Raw genomic sequence first — 15,758 nt, 5'->3', positions numbered from 1 at the left:
ATTATGCCTAAAATAAAAGTAAGAACTTTCGCGTTATTTTCGAATATATTAAGAACTATTTTTCAAATATATAAAATAATGAACTTCCATTTTTATTTGAGACTCGTCACGGCTTTACTTTCTTTTTCTTTTCTTTTTTTTGTCTTATAACTGAAGTAATAATTGATTTTTCCGTCTTTAGTCAACATGGCATTGTCCCGTGAAAATAGTATTTAGAAAGAAAAAAAGAGTAAGATGCCCACTCCGGCACTGCCGGGAGGGAGTGATTTCTAGAGTGGTGATCTCAACAGTAGCCACCGACCTTTGGATAAGGTCGTCAACAACCTTAGACCTAAAACTGGGAGATGATGGCCACTGGTGAGGCCACCAACCCTAGCAATTATCCGCTCACGGTACTATCAAGGGGGGTGTTTTATTTTTTTTTCAAATAAAAAAGAAGCTTTAGTATAAGTACTTTCTTTTTTTTTTCTTTTGATATATTTCGACGTGTGTCAACTGAAAATTTGAAGAAAATGAGGCTTTGATAGATTTGGGAGTTAAATGAAAGTTCGTGATTATACATTTAAAAAACAAAATTCGTAATATATCTAAAAATAGATTGAAAGTTGATATATATATATATATATATATATATTAGATATTTTGTAAAATTATTTTTCATATTTACCCATTCTTGAAAATTTTTAATTGATTAATTAATGAATTTTGTATGGGAACATAATTAAACCTACTTTCCATTTTTTTCTCCTCTCCATCCTTCTCTCTCGATGAACTGATCAATGGATGCCAGTTTTTCTTCTTCTTCTTCTTCTTTTCGATGTGAACTCTAATATTCGAAAGCTAATTGAGTGTGATTAATCTAATCGAGCTGGATTGACATTAAAGAATAAAGTTCTTTCAGCGTGAATTCTCTGCATTCACAAGAATTTGGACCTAAGACCTTATTTAAGTGGAACAAGCGGCGAACCGCTTGAACTAATCCCTGTTAGTTATGTCAATTTTTCTTTCTTAGCAATAAAAAAAAGTAAATTTACCTTATATTAAATTACGAGACCTTTGTAGCTGTTAGTAACATTTTCTTCTGATAATAGAAACATGTAATATATCGCTAGCACAAACTTTAGTTTTGACAAAATGCCCAGTCAATCTAGGGCTGCTCTCTCCCAATCTCATTAATTATAAAGGACCTTTGAAAATTCAAACAAATGAATGAATTCTTTATTTTTTTTATAGAAGGATTCGTTATTAATCAACTCTTTATAACTTTGACATTTGATTTAGATATCTTTTAGGATAGAAGGTTATTCTATTAATTTAGTACAACGAAATAAAATGTTAATGGCTAATAAAAGGATATTGATGGCCTTATAATAAATATCGAATATGAACTCTCTTGATTGTTAGGCTAATACATACATTAGTGCACTACATTCTTTTTTATTGATTAAAATATATTTAAGTATGTACTAGGAAAAGAAAATGGAGAGGGAAAGATTTTACATGGGAATATTTGAAAATTCTAATCTCCAATACAATTTCTCTCCCTCCCCCTCCTATTCCTTCGTTTCCTTTATATTCAACCAACTTACAACTTAAGAACTAATTTCGGTCGAGAGGAATGAAAGTGTACATGTATCCTTATAACCCTACGGCTTCCGTAGATTTCGATCAAGAAATTTTATAGGGTTGAAACAATGATCACCGATCTGAAAATTCCGAGAGCAGGAGAAGCGAAATTGCTCATCGTGAGAACCCAAGAATAGATTAACACAATCTTCGTTTAATATTCGAATAGTGTAACTCATTCGTCCCCCTTTGTTTATAGTTTTACTTTGACAATGGCAATGCCAATGCCGTGAATGAGTTTACCATGAAACACTATAAAAAAACTCAATGGAGAAGTTCTGAGCCTCAACCATTTCTATCAAAACAAATACGAAGATGGCAGGCGATCATTGTCGTCACCATCCACAGGTGAAGATCCTCGGGTCGAAGGCGAGCATCTTCTGCATGAGGGTCGAGTGGGCCCTTAAGCTCAAGGGCGTGGAGTATGAGTACACCGAAGAGAACCTCATGAACAAGAGTGAGCTGCTCCTGAAGTCGAACCCGGTCCACAAGAAGGTCCCTGTGCTGCTTCACGGTGAGACTGCGGTCTCCGAGTCCTTGGTCATACTCGAGTGTATTGATGAAACGTGGAGTGAGGAGGCCTGCCCTCGTCTCCTCCCGATTGAGCCCTATGAGAGGGCTCAGGCCCGTTTCTGGGCAAAGTTTCTCGACGAAAAGGTACTTGTTACGGGTGCAATCCGCTTATTACTTTCATGCTCGACGAGCTTTAACACATCCTATTCTTTGTGGTCTTAGGTCATTTTCGGGACTTGGGATGCGTGCAAGGCAGAAGGGGAGGAGAAGGAGAAGGCGATAGAGGTTGCTCTCAAGTCCCTTGCACTTGTTGAGGAACATATCATGGGGAAAAAGTTCTTCGGAGGAGAGCAGATCGGGTACCTGGACCTTGTCGCAGGGTGGCTTCCGCTGTGGCTTGGAGTCATGGAGGAAGTCGGAGGCATGAAGCTGCTCCATCCTGGGCAGTTCCCCTCACTCCACGAGTGGACTCGGAAATTTGCCGATGTCACTGTCATCAAGGAGTCCCTTCCTCCAAGAGAGGAAATAGTAAACCACCTGAGCGGAGGCCTTCGCTACCTGCGATCCTTAGCGGCTAACAAGCCTTGACTCAACAACGTTAAGTTGGTTTTTATGTTCCAGATTTTCCAGGAAAACAGTTTCCTAAATAATTCAGTTATGCAGTCATTGTTCTATGAATCGAATAAGACGTGCCATAGTTCCGTTTGGACGTTCATGTTAATGGATGAAGACAGGAAAATTTTACCTGTGTGCTTGTTTCTCTTATACAAACTAGTAAAACCAAAGACAACAATGTTTTCGGTAATGGAAAACCGAAATCTGAAAAACAAATCAGAAAGCAGCACCAAAGTACATAAACGCTGAGGCTCACGATCAAACAAGGACTTCTCGAATCTTTCAGTCTCTTTCGCAGACATTCACAATGCATCTCCACAATCCAATTGCTAGAAAGAAATGAAACCTTGGCAAGCAAAATGTGCTCAATAATCAGAACAAAGAAGTATGGCAAAACTGTATCGATAGACTCGTAAACCTCAAGTTATGATCATGCATATCTTATCTAAGCACTGAATAGGAAGAAAAGAATCCGATGACAGGTCAGTTCGGCAGACCGAGAGCAACAATCATCAATAATTCTATAAGAAAGACTTTGGCATTACCACCCCCCCACCCGGTCAAACCATGGGAAACTCAGACGACAGGTTCTCAGGTATGTGCTCGGCACCGTATCATGAACATAATAATATAACAAGCTCTACCATGGACAATTTCGATAGGTTTCCAACACTCGGACGACACTGTAACAACCTTCATCCCGTTGCAGCCACTGAGATTTTCGTCTACACAGGAAGCTCTGTTTGTCAAATTGAAAAAGGAAACAAGACTTGAATGAGAATAAAGACTAACATGGCGGAAGTGGAAAGAAAGGGCTGACAATTCATAGGAGAAAAGAAAATGAGCTCTCTTGGAATCCGCACCTATCAGCCAAAATTGTTTAGACTCTAGCAATTGAAGGTAAATCGGTGACCTTCCCCACTGCAACTGTTTTCCCTGTGGAAAAGAGTGATACAAAATGTCAGTATACAGCATTTGACAAATGAAAAGTTTCAACTGAGTCTAGATTGATGGCCATCTCTCATAACCTTCTGTACGGAGAGTGAATCTTCCCAGCTGCGGGAACTCAGAGAATTTCTCCACACATATCATGTTATTCACCTAACAATGTCATAGTAAGGTTGATTTACTGACGCAGGAAAACAATGACGTAGGAGTAATAGTAATTCATTGTCGCTGGATTATAGTGGAGCGGAGTAAGGCGAATCACGGAAAACTGTTAACAACCCTTCTGTTAGATTTAAGGAACTAACCTGAATTCGGCACACAACAACAGCACCGTTCTTCACGAAGAGAACTTTCTTCTTCATCGGCTTCTTCGTCTTCGGATCTATTTGTTGCTTAAGCTCAACGATCTCGCACTCCTCAACAACAGCGTGGATGTGTAAGACAGCCTTATAGCCAGCAGTGAAAATTGCCTGCAGCAGATCTCTACTTCAGTACATTACACACACAACTATAAAAAAATTTCATATGATGTATACAAAGAAACATGGGAAGATTATTGACAGGACGTACATTTTCCAGCAACTCAAGGATCTGCAACTGGGCAATAAACTCCGTTACTGCCGCAATCGGTTTTGCTGCAGAATTTTTTAAGAAAACATGTAATCAGTTAATTCCCTAAACAAATTACTATCGAGTCTAGTGAATCTTCAATCTTCTCAATCAGCATGATACATATAGATGTTTTGACACATACCAATGCCAGACAGGACGAATCCACACAACATGTCCTCTTCCTCAATCCCTGATATTCTAACCCGAAGATTTTCACCTGGCCCTGCACGTCTAACTTTATCCTCGTCACGATATACAGCGACCACTTTCACTTGAGCCTGCAAAAGGAGCGGAAATATTCTTCAGAACAAGCAAATCAATGAAGCAGAGATTTTCTTGGAGAGCTTTAATCACCTTGTTTGGCATAACAACTAGGGAATCGCCTTCACTTAGGTTTCCAGACTCGACTTTGCCCATGACAACAGTTCCCATATCTTTGAACTTGTCAATGATGGGCATCCTACAAAGCACAGATGCAAATATGAAAAAGACAACATTAACATAGCTACAACATAAGGAAGATTGTGGGGATTCTTCTGTTCTACAGAATAGTAAAATAGGAACCACTCTATTTACCAAAACATCTACAATAGTGAGAAACAGCAAAAAGAATGACAAGAAATCATCACACCTGAAGGGACCATTAGGGTCTCGAGGAGGGATCTCAACAGAATCAAGCGCTTCAAAAAGGCATGGTCCATTCCACCAGGGACAAATACCCTTGTCGACTTTCGTTTTTATATTTGTACCCATTAAGCCAGATATTGGCAGAAATTGGACATCTGTAATTCAAATTTAAATCCATTCACCAAAGAGATCAGATATTGCACGCAAACAAAAATTGTACAAAAACAAAGGAGGAGCCAGGAAAAGTAATATCCGCACTCAAGCAGAAACAGACAGCTTTTGGGATAACAATTCAACCATTGCAAATATCATACCAACATACAAAAAGAAGACAAACGGAGCAGAAATTTGGTTTTGGGAACTAGAGAGTATGGGACCCACTAAGCAATCTTTTAAATGAATATCATACGAAGCAATGGCTAAAATATGCACCAATGAAATATCTGGCCATTGATTGTACGTCCAATTTACCAAAGGGAAAAGGCCAAAAAGGATAAGAGGTAACTTTCCTATTACTATGAATTTAAATTCAGAAACCACAATGAGAATAAAATCAAGCTTTCTGAAGGTTCTGAACCCAACTTATAGAAGGGGGGTGGGGGGTGGAATATTAGTCCCTCACACAGCCTTGCCAGCTATTATTTAGCAAGATAAGCTAGAAAAGGCAATCACCACAGCAAATAGAATCATATTAATCTGCGTGTTCTCGAATGGTAAAGCTAGAGAAACTCCTGCATATATATTATTGAAAGAGAGTGGGGGGGGGGGGGGGGGGGGGGGGGGGGGGGGGGGGGGGGGGGCGCTAGTATGACCAGCATTTCTGATTTTCAAATAAAGAGCCCACTTTATTTCCATAGAGAGATGGATCAATTTTATAGTAGGATATATTTATGTACAAAATTGATATACATTAAAGTCCAGGAATTTAATCCTCTAAGGTTAATACTATTTTACCAGTATCATCTGAAAAGAACTAGGCAAAATTGGTAAACACTTCAATTGAAATTACATAAATGCAAGCATCTCTTGAGGCTCAGCAACCATAAAATATTGCATAAGCACTTCATTAAGACACTAAAAAGTAGTTCGCCCTTACCTTTCTTCACATTGTAGCCGGAAGACTTTAGGAAAGGGATCATTTTCGATTCAATTTCATCATACCTGGGAGGAAAAAGGGCGGAAACAAGAGATTATGGAAACATGCTTTAAACAAAAAAGCATAACAAAGTTGCCCACATTTCGAAAGATGTGGAGAGAGTGCATGCATGTGAATCACCTTTCTTTTGTCCAATTCACAGTGGGATCATCCATTTTATTTACAACAACTAGCAGCTTTGACACACCCAACGTTTTAGCAAGCTGGACATGTTCACGAGTCTGTCCACCTTTTTCATATCCAGTCTCAAATTCACCTTTTCTAGCAGAAATTACCTGGAAAAATGCAGACACGAATCAGCCTCTGGGGGTGGGTGGGGTGGGGGAGATAGAGATAGAGAGAGTAGTCCATTTTGCAGACAGAAGATAGAAAAAGACAAATAAATAATAAAATTAGACCAGCTTACAAGTACTCCAATATCTGCTTGGGATGCTCCACTGATCATATTAGGAACATAGCTCTTATGGCCCTACAGAAGTAAGAGGAAGAAAAATGAAGAAAGATTCAAACAAAATGGGCATAAAAATGTCGTTAGCATTTAAAAACACTGATGAGCAAATCAGAATTATATCAGACATCTTGCTGTTTCCAAGTTTAGCATTCACTTTTCCCAATTAGAGATATATTAATGATTTTTTATTCCATAGAATGTAACTTGATTTTAACAATGAACATCTAAAAGTGAAAAAGCGGCTGATTTCAGACTTTAGAAAGCTTCCTACAGCGTGACTGAAGTTCTCACTCACCGGTGCATCTAAAATGGTAAATCTAGTTGACTCTGTTTCAAAATGTGCTCTTCCAACTTCAACTGTTTTCCCCTGCAATCACATAAATATATTTTTTCAGGAAACTCATACATATTAAATCTAACTGATATACAGTTAGGACACCAAAAAAAAAAAAACGAAAGGTTTTCCAAACAGAAGATGCATTAGAGCTGATTAATACCTTAGCCCTCTCCTCTTCATTTGTGTCCATGATATATGCCATGTACCTGAAAAAAGTGATAATGGTTAGTCGCGTTAGCTATTCATCTAATGAATCGCCATAACATGCAGAGACAAATAAGAGGAGACAGAAAGAGGTAAAGCAATCTCCATGCATTGCCAACCTTCCAAGTAGTGATGCATAAAGCTATGTAGCACTCACACATAAAGCTATTTATATCTAAAGTAGATCTCTATCTTTAAAGTAAGGGAAAAAAAATGAAGCTCACCAACTCTCTCTGCTTTTGTCCTTCGCTTCTTTCTCATATTTTTGAATCGTACGATCATCGACCTGACCACTAAGAAAGAGTATCTGACCACCAGTTGTTGATTTTCCAGCATCTGCACTCCAGATATGATGAACAAATGGAACATAAGACATAAGAGCCCACTTTTGGGGGAAAAAGCAGAACACAGAAGGAAAAATGCACTGAAACTAATTGAGCACAGAGGGCCATGGACATTTGGTTTGCCCAAAGATTGTTAAAAATTTATGTCCAGCCAAATCAAAATGAAAGTCATGAAGACTAATCAACTGGCATCCCATGGGGGGAGCCAATTGCTTCAGTAAAAACAATCTCATCTGACTCATGAGACTGATCTTACCTAAATCTAGTATCAGGAAGAATTCTAACTTGAGATTTTTTTTCCCCCAGTCTCATTAGTACTTTCTTGTTTCCAACAGGTAAATGTTTACTGGGCTTCCCTTATTAACCACCATTTTTTTTTTTGGGCAGCGCCTAGTCGCATGACATGTAAAAGATTGGCCAATGTTGTTTCAGAGTCAACACATCCAGCAAGCAATTCTTATTAAGCTGCAATGGTACAAAAGATGAGCAACAAAAGAGAAACAGAGAGATGCAGAAAGGAAAAGAACTTGCAAGTAATCCATGATTTGGCAATTTCTATGAGAAATTAGTTACTCATGGATCAACAGACAGAAAATCAGTCTTAGAATTTAAGTGACCGACCAACATGACCGATAAAGACAACATTCAGATGTCTCTTCTGCTCTTCCTCTTTGTCATCTTCTACATCAACAGCAGGAATGACTTCTTTTTCTTTCCCTATATAAAGAAGTACAAGCAAGGTGTTACATACTGAATTAAAGAAAAACAAAAGAAATTCCTTTCTACGCATGGAGAAAAGCATACTGATGATTAGAAGAGCCATATACAAAATAAACAGTGGGGATTTTCGAATCGGCACCTTTTAAATCTCTGTGGACAGGCTGTGAGGTCGCAGCGATCTGTTCCTTCATACCTAAGACAACCCCGAGGCAAACTCCTTAGTATGTGCTCTCTCGGGAGCGGTTTTTCCAAATGTCATATAAATAAACAGGGCAATTGTTTCACAAGATAAAAGTATAGGATAAAAAGCACTTGATAACCTGATTCAGTTTTTGGAAAAAAAAAAAAAAAAAAAAAAAAAACTAAAAGATAAAGAAACAGGCACAAATAAAGACACACTCATGCTCTCTCTCACACACAGATATGCAAAGGGCGGAAGCAAGGAGATGTCCCCACATCCAATGACAACAATCAATGGATACATTGTACTGACTGTACTGCATAATGAACTGTGTTCTTCTACCATCTACAAACTATATGAGATAAATTGGATATATTCATAAAAGGAAAATGCAGAATAACTAAACCTCCCTCAGCTCAAACCATGAAATTGGGTTAAAAGCTCAAAACAGCACAGCCGAATGCAACAAAACACTGCCAACCAATTCAATCACGAACCTTCATCAATTTCATCCACCTTTTCTGATTCGGGCTTGGGATCTTCAGGAGCAACCACCCCATTACAATCTTCTGCTAAGACTCAAACCAAACATCCAGGAAAAAACAATTGAAAACGGAAAATGGAAAAAGAAACATCCACAATCTCGTTTTTGCACCACAAATGAAAGAATTGAAGCAAAGGAAATTCCGCCCCCCCCCCCTAAGTACCTGCGGAGTCAAGCTGCAGCGAGCGGATTTCTTCTTCGAGATCTACGTTTGAAGAGAAAGCAACTTAACAAAGTTAATTCCAGCTACTTCCAGGCGTTATCACAAATCCCAGCAAGATTTAGCTCCATTATTTAACATTCACGAGAATCTAGTCCAGCAAAAACGACGGAGTTCCGATTTTCAAGTTCCACACAACTTATGTGCTTGACTACTATCCTTACATAAGAGTAAAATACTTCAAACAGCACGATAATCGAGCTGAACAGGCACGACTAAGCTAAATTCCTCATCCAGTAGCTGAATCCAAACATCCATCCGATACCTCAAACAGCAGGGCATCAAGCTCGGAAGCTATAACCTATCCGAGGATTCCCATGTCATCAGCGATCATCAATTTCAGATCAAAACTGTTAAAACCACCGCCCAATTGACTCCATAGGACCACCAAAACACACACACAAAAAAAAAAAGATAGATAGAAAGAGAGAGAAAGAGCACAAGCTAATAGAGACGGCGACGGAGAGACGTACCCATGGCGGAAGATGAAGACCTGAAGGTGAAGGACAGCTAGGGTTTTCAGCCGCTGGTAGCGAGGAAGGAGGAGGGGGACGTGGATGATGATTACGGTGGGCAGCTTGTGTGCGAGACGTACAAAACTCTACTTCTAGAAGCCGAAGAACCCTCGCTCGGAACTTCCGTGAACGGGAGCTCTGTTCGGGTTGGTCTTCTAGGCGTGCATGAGAGCACCGATTTTCAACTAGGCGTTATTACCGCGGATTATTATTAATTTTGTAAAGGAATTAGATCTTGAATTTCTAATTAGATTGTAGTGCGTTTAAAATCATTATAATCTTTTTTATAATCTTAATAATTATAGTAAAACGTCCCAAAAAGAATTTTTCGCTTACCGACATATAAGAGTTTGTAATAATAATATTATTATGTTATAATAATGATAAAATGATGATGAATTAATGAAACAAACTTTTTGAAATAGAGAGAATTTAAATGAAAATATTTTATAATTTCTTTTTACTAGAAATATAATAATTCTGTAAGATGAAATATTACGTGAAATTCTTTGAAATATTAAGCTTTAAAATTTTATTCAAATATATATATATATATATATATATTAGATATGCTGGCATAGGATAAATCAAAAATTAAAATTTAAGGATTCATTTGTAAGAAAAAAGTCATAATCTATAAAATTTTATTTCTATTTAAAAAATTAAAAAGTAGCAAAGAAACTTTCTTGAATTAATTTATGTAGGTATTTTTGCCCTCGATTTGAAAAAATTTATTTGTAAAAAATTAATTTTCAAGTGATAGGTTAATTGTACAATCTATAAACGAAACTAAAACTTATAAGCAAAAAATTTAATATATTATTAGACTATTGCGATACAAATCTCCTATGATGTTAAATTTATATTGAAAAGTTGATTATAGAAAATAAAAGTTACATTATATGTATATAATTAATTATATATGGTGTGAGTGCAAGTATGCGGCAACTGTGGAGTTTGAGAAGCATATGTGAGAACTCTGAAGGTCCTAGTAGCTTTGTGTCTGTGTTTTCAGCTCAATGACTTATATGTGAGAATTCTATGTATGTGTTTTCATTTCAACTCTACGTCAAATATGCGAGAACTCTAAGGTCCCGTTTGGATTCAAAGACAATTGATTTTAACTTTAACTTTAATTTTAACTCAGCACACTACACAACAAAAATATACATTTCCTAATTCAAAAATTTTAACTTTAACTTTAACTTAACACACTGCACAACAAAAACACACGTTTCTCAAGTCAAATTTATAATCGCATCTCATTTGTCATTTTCCACAATTAAAATCAAAATTAAAGTAACTTTAACTCTGAATCCAAACGGCCCCTAAGAGTCCTAATAGCTTTGTGTCTGTGTTTTCAGCTCCATGTTTGTAATTGAGAACTCTAGTCCTAATAGTAGTTTTTATGTCTGTGTTTTCAGCTCTATGTCTGTGATTTGAGTGTCTCTGCTTAAAGAATGTGCCAAGTTCATGATCAACAATTTAGATTATGATGGATTGAGTTGTAGGATCTAATTAATCATATGGTGGATTTTCGTTTATTGCTGCTTTGGATTGATTAATGATATGAAATACTTGACTTTTAGATTGTTGGATTGATTAATGATCCGGTGATTTTTTTTTTAGTTGCGGGATATTGCTTGATTTGATTTATTTCTCTACTTCATATCAGCCATATTGTTGACTTGTTGGCTTTCTTTAAATGGTTAATAGTGCCATATAGCCTGACGTTTGAATGAATTCTTAGTTCTAGCTCAAACTTGATTTTTTACCTGAGATATCCCAATGTTGACGTGTTAGTTTCAAATCTATCCCGACGCTAACTTTCCGTCCAAAATTGACGGAATTACACACGTGGCACGTTAATTTCACATCTATCCCAACACTTGTTACAAAATTAACGTGCCACGTGTGCAATTCCGTCAATTTTGGACGGAAAGTTAGCGTCGGGATAGATTTGAAACCAATACGTCAACGTTGGGATATCTCGGGTAAAAAATCAAGTTTGGACTAGAACTAAGAATTCCTTCAAACGTTAGGTTATATGGCGCTATTATCCCTTCTTTAAAAAGGACCAAAAGGTGTTTAACGTCGACTTGTGCCGTTGCGACCCAGACCATTGCTTAAGCCGTGATCCCGCTCAGTTTGCAGCGAGCGTATGACAACTACATCGGAAGGGACGCGGCGATCTTCACTCGCGTACTTTGCAAATGTGCCAAAAACCAATGCTACATCGACCTATGCACCTGCATGATGGTACATCTGCTTTAGGTTTGTCTTTTGTCCATTCCGATAACTAACTTGACTACATGAAATATCATCCTGAGAAGCACTTGAGTGCTTGAACTTTATCATTGCTTGATTCATCTTATCTTTTTTATTTTTCAGAGGCAATAATATTGCACCCCTATGTGCGGGTGCAAATATACAGTAACCATAGAGTTTGAGAAGCATATGCAAGAACTCAGAGGGTCCTAATAGTTTATGCCTGTGTTTTCAATTCTATGTCCTATATGCGAGAACTCTGAGAATCCTAATAGTTTTATGTCAGTGTTTTGAGCTCCATTTTTGTGATTGAGAACTCTAAGTCCTAGTAGTAGCTTTATGTCTGTGTTTTCAGTAGTAGCTTTATGTTTGTGTTTTCAGCTCTATGTCTATGATTTAAGTGCCTCTACTTGAAGAATGTACCAAGTTCAGGATCAATAATGTAGATTATAGTGGGTTGAAAATCAATTAGATTGATTAATGATCTAGTGGATTTTCGTTTATTGCTCCTTTGTATTGATTAATGATATGGATTACTTGACTTTAGATTGTTGAATTGATTAAAAATCGGGTGGATTGCTCTTCGAGTTGTAGAATATTGCTTGACTTGATTTTCGCTCTACTCTATATTAGCCATATTGCTAACTTGTTGGGTTTCTTTAAAAAGGATCTGTTTGTGTTTCCACTGAGGTTTGCCCTACATTCTCGACTTGTGCCATTGTGAGCCAGACTATTGCTTAAGCCGCAATCAGGCTCTATTTCAACTCATGCGCATACTCTGCAAATACACAAAAAACAATGCTACATCGACCCATGCACCTGCATGAAGGTACGTCTGCTTGAGGTTTGTCTTTTGTCCATTCCATAAACTAACTTAACTGCATGAAGGATCTCGTGAGAAGCACTTAACTGCTTGAACTTTGTTATTGCTTTATTCATCTCATCTTTTTTATTTTTCAGAGGCAGCACTATTGCACCCTATGTGCGAGTACCAAGTATGCGATAACCATAGAATTTGAGAAGCATATGTGAGAACTCTAATGGTACTAGTAGCTTTAAATATGTGTTTTCACCTCTATGTTCTATATGCAAGAACTTTATGTCCGTGTTTTCGACTCTATGTCTTATATGCGAGAACTCTGAGAGTCTTAATAGCTCAGTGTCTATGTTTTCAGTTCGATGTTTGTGATTAAAAACTTTTAGAGTCCTAGTAATAGCTTTATGTCTGTGTTTTCGGCTCTATGTGTGTGATTTTGGGTGCCTCTACTCGAAGAATGTGCCAAGTTCATGATCAATGATGTAGATTATGATGGATTGAGTTGCAGGATCAATTATATTGATTAATGATCTGGTGGGAATGTGAGCATGTGAGAATCGTCAAGTTTGAATTTGAAGAGCTGGAGCAAGGGAGATGAAAATCTATTAATGCAGCTCCATGACGATTGAAAATTGATTTCATGTATGATGATGCATTGCTGTATGCGAAAAAATGATTTGAAGTATCCCTATGCACTGCAGTATGAATAAAATCAATTCTTAGTTGTCATTGAGTTGCATAAAATCGACTTTTTGCTAAACTCCGATATGTCGATTTCCAAAAGTACAAAAGCACCCACTAAAGTATATGTGCATGTGTTGCACTTTTATTTTCATGCTTATGATAGAAATGTAATAATAGTGGGTGAATAATTTTTCCTTGACCGAGAGATCAGTTTAATTAAATGTCGGGATTGGATGGCTAGATGTTATTGACTAAGGTGGCGTAAAATCATTTGGGATGTTTTCGGTCAGCGTGTTTAAATGGGATTGGGGTTTTGTTAGTTTAAGGTGGCTTAAATCATTTGCAATAGTGCATTTAATATTATTGATTTTCTCCTTTATTGCTAACTCGATGTTTATCATAATTTACAATTTTTGACTAAGTTTGGAGAGTAACTTGAGAGTATGCCGTTGCGATGAAAGGAACTGCAATAGTCGCGAAGAACAATGTCGACCCATATTCTAGGCGAGTGAAGCATTCGCTTTAGGCCCCCATCCACCAAGGCCTATTTACATCAATCTATTTAGGGCTTCCAATTTTTGGCCCACTAATGCCTATATATGGCTCAAGTACCTTTGACTAAACATGATCAAATCTGAATACTTCAACCCGTTTTATTTACGTAAATTATGCTCTTATTAGTTATCTGATAATCTTTGTTTTTCCTCACATTTTTCCATAATTCTTTATTAACTAGTATACGACCCATATGATGCACATGCTTTTGGTTTATTTCTACGATTCAATTTTGTATCAAAAAACACTTTAAATTTGGATAATATAATTGAAATGCTTGCTCTTTCATAAGTTTATACTCTAGTTGAAAAATATATGTGTAACTTCATATAATGTAATTAACATATGGAAAATATGATGATGAAAAGCTTACTTTTTATTCCTTTATGAAGTGATTTTTCTAATAAACACAATGTATTTTCAAGTGAAGATAAAATAATTTGCATAATTAAATAAAAAATTATTCATGCTAATTTTAAATGGGTATCATGATAAATATAGACAGATAGATAAATAGATAGATATCATAATGAAAATATAATAGATGTTCAAAAAATCTTTCATATGCAAATTAGATACTAAAAAATTATTAATATTTTAAAATTTCAGCAATGAACTATGAAATCAAAAAAATTATAATACACATAAATTTATTAATTATTACATTATCAATTTTAAAACTACATATATACTTCAATTGTAGTAATATTAAGAAGGGCAAAAAAACCTATACAAAACATCTCCTAAAAATATTTTATTTCAATAGATCTCCTTAAAATTTTTTGGAGGGCGAACTTCTATAATCATAATTATATTTACTCGATTTATAAAAAAATTCAAGATTTTGCTTTTTTGATGAATCATTTTCTAGAGAACAAAAATAGAATTGGTTAACATTTCATAAAATAGTAAAATAATAATTTATATTAATATATTTAATGCTCGTTTATGTACTAACCTATTACCCGTGCAATGCACAAGTTTGTGATATACTCAATCTATTCAAATTTATATTAATTTTTTTAAAAAGGTGAATATTATAATCAAAGCATTGCTTTATTGATAAATTCTTTTTGCAGTAATTTTAATAAAAAATTTAAGATTGTATGCATAATTTAAGGATCTAAAATTAACGTATGGATGAAGAAATTACTTTTAATTTCTTTACCAAGATATTTTTCTAATCTAAACCCATTAAATATAATTAATTAATTAAACTTTTTAAATATGCATAACAAATAAATAGATACAGATAAATATACATAATAAACTATTATGAAATTAATCTCTTTTAATCAATGTTTACATTTTAATGATAATTATAGATACTTAATTTTAAACAATTCATAGATACTTACATGAAATTATTATGCAAAATTATGTAGATATTCATATAATTTTTCATATGTAAATTAGCTAATAAAATTATTAATATTTTACATTTTCAATAACGAAAGTAAAGGCAAAATAAATAAATTATAATAGATATGAATTTCTTCATTATTTTTATTATTGATGTAAATACTAAATTTGATGTAATATCAATAAGAGCAAAAAACTATATACAATGTCTCTTTAATATATTTTAGAAAGTCAAATTCTATAGCAAAAACTTATATTTATTGAATAAAATTTTCAAGTTTTTTTAATACGAATCATTTCTTAGATGAAAAAATTAAAATTTATTGACTTTTGATAGAAAATAAACTTAATTATTTATATTTTATTACATTAACGCATAATTAATGTATGAATTCTACTTTACATTATGTATTAGATTAGATTATTAGATCAGTGCATTGCACGAATTTGTACAAAATT

General features: G+C 35.4%; 2 protein-coding genes across 3 annotated transcripts; one reads left to right on the top strand and one right to left on the bottom strand.

Annotated features, from left to right (window-relative positions):
- The first annotated feature begins 1,941 nt into the window (after positions 1-1,941).
- Positions 1,942-2,797, top strand: LOC116188888 (probable glutathione S-transferase). Its single transcript, XM_031518346.1, has 2 exons — positions 1,942-2,283; positions 2,362-2,797. Exons 1-2 carry the CDS (start codon positions 1,942-1,944, stop codon positions 2,725-2,727), a joined length of 708 nt encoding a protein of 235 aa, XP_031374206.1. The 3' UTR covers positions 2,728-2,797.
- A 67-nt stretch (positions 2,798-2,864) lies between these two features.
- Positions 2,865-9,782, bottom strand: LOC116188343 (eukaryotic peptide chain release factor GTP-binding subunit ERF3A-like). 2 transcript variants are annotated; one of them, XM_031517629.1, is made up of 19 exons: positions 9,572-9,782; positions 9,042-9,083; positions 8,832-8,903; positions 8,293-8,346; positions 8,055-8,150; positions 7,314-7,425; positions 7,046-7,091; positions 6,844-6,915; positions 6,504-6,566; positions 6,218-6,372; positions 6,038-6,102; positions 4,946-5,096; positions 4,669-4,774; positions 4,457-4,592; positions 4,273-4,337; positions 4,008-4,172; positions 3,783-3,855; positions 3,618-3,690; positions 2,865-3,493 (listed from the first exon to the last, which is right to left on the bottom strand). In XM_031517629.1, the coding sequence occupies exons 1-18, from the start codon at positions 9,573-9,575 to the stop codon at positions 3,635-3,637; spliced, it is 1,533 nt and encodes a 510-aa protein (XP_031373489.1). In that variant the 5' UTR covers positions 9,576-9,782; the 3' UTR covers positions 2,865-3,493; positions 3,618-3,634. The 2 variants fall into 2 exon arrangements, with proteins under 2 accessions (XP_031373489.1, XP_031373490.1); XM_031517630.1 differs by lacking the exons at positions 8,832-8,903; positions 9,042-9,083.
- Positions 9,783-15,758: the final 5,976 nt, after the last annotated feature.

This window comes from Punica granatum, chromosome 8, assembly GCF_007655135.1.
Source record: "Punica granatum isolate Tunisia-2019 chromosome 8, ASM765513v2, whole genome shotgun sequence".
NCBI classification, from domain to species: domain Eukaryota; kingdom Viridiplantae; phylum Streptophyta; class Magnoliopsida; order Myrtales; family Lythraceae; genus Punica; species Punica granatum.
Note: the sequence above shows the minus strand (reverse complement) of the source record. Positions and strands in the feature narration are given on the sequence as shown.

Coding starts and splice junctions, on each gene's coding strand:
- LOC116188888 (XM_031518346.1), top strand. CDS start 1,942: ATGGCAGGCGATCATTGTCGTCACCATCCACAGGTGAAGATCCTCGGG. Junction 2,284..2,361: donor CAAAGTTTCTCGACGAAAAG/GTACTTGTTACG, acceptor TTGTGGTCTTAG/GTCATTTTCGGGACTTGGGA.
- LOC116188343 (XM_031517629.1), bottom strand. Junction 6,916..7,045: donor ATGAAGAGGAGAGGGCTAAG/GTATTAATCAGC, acceptor ATGTGATTGCAG/GGGAAAACAGTTGAAGTTGG. Junction 5,097..6,037: donor CGGCTACAATGTGAAGAAAG/GTAAGGGCGAAC, acceptor TTTGAATTACAG/ATGTCCAATTTCTGCCAATA.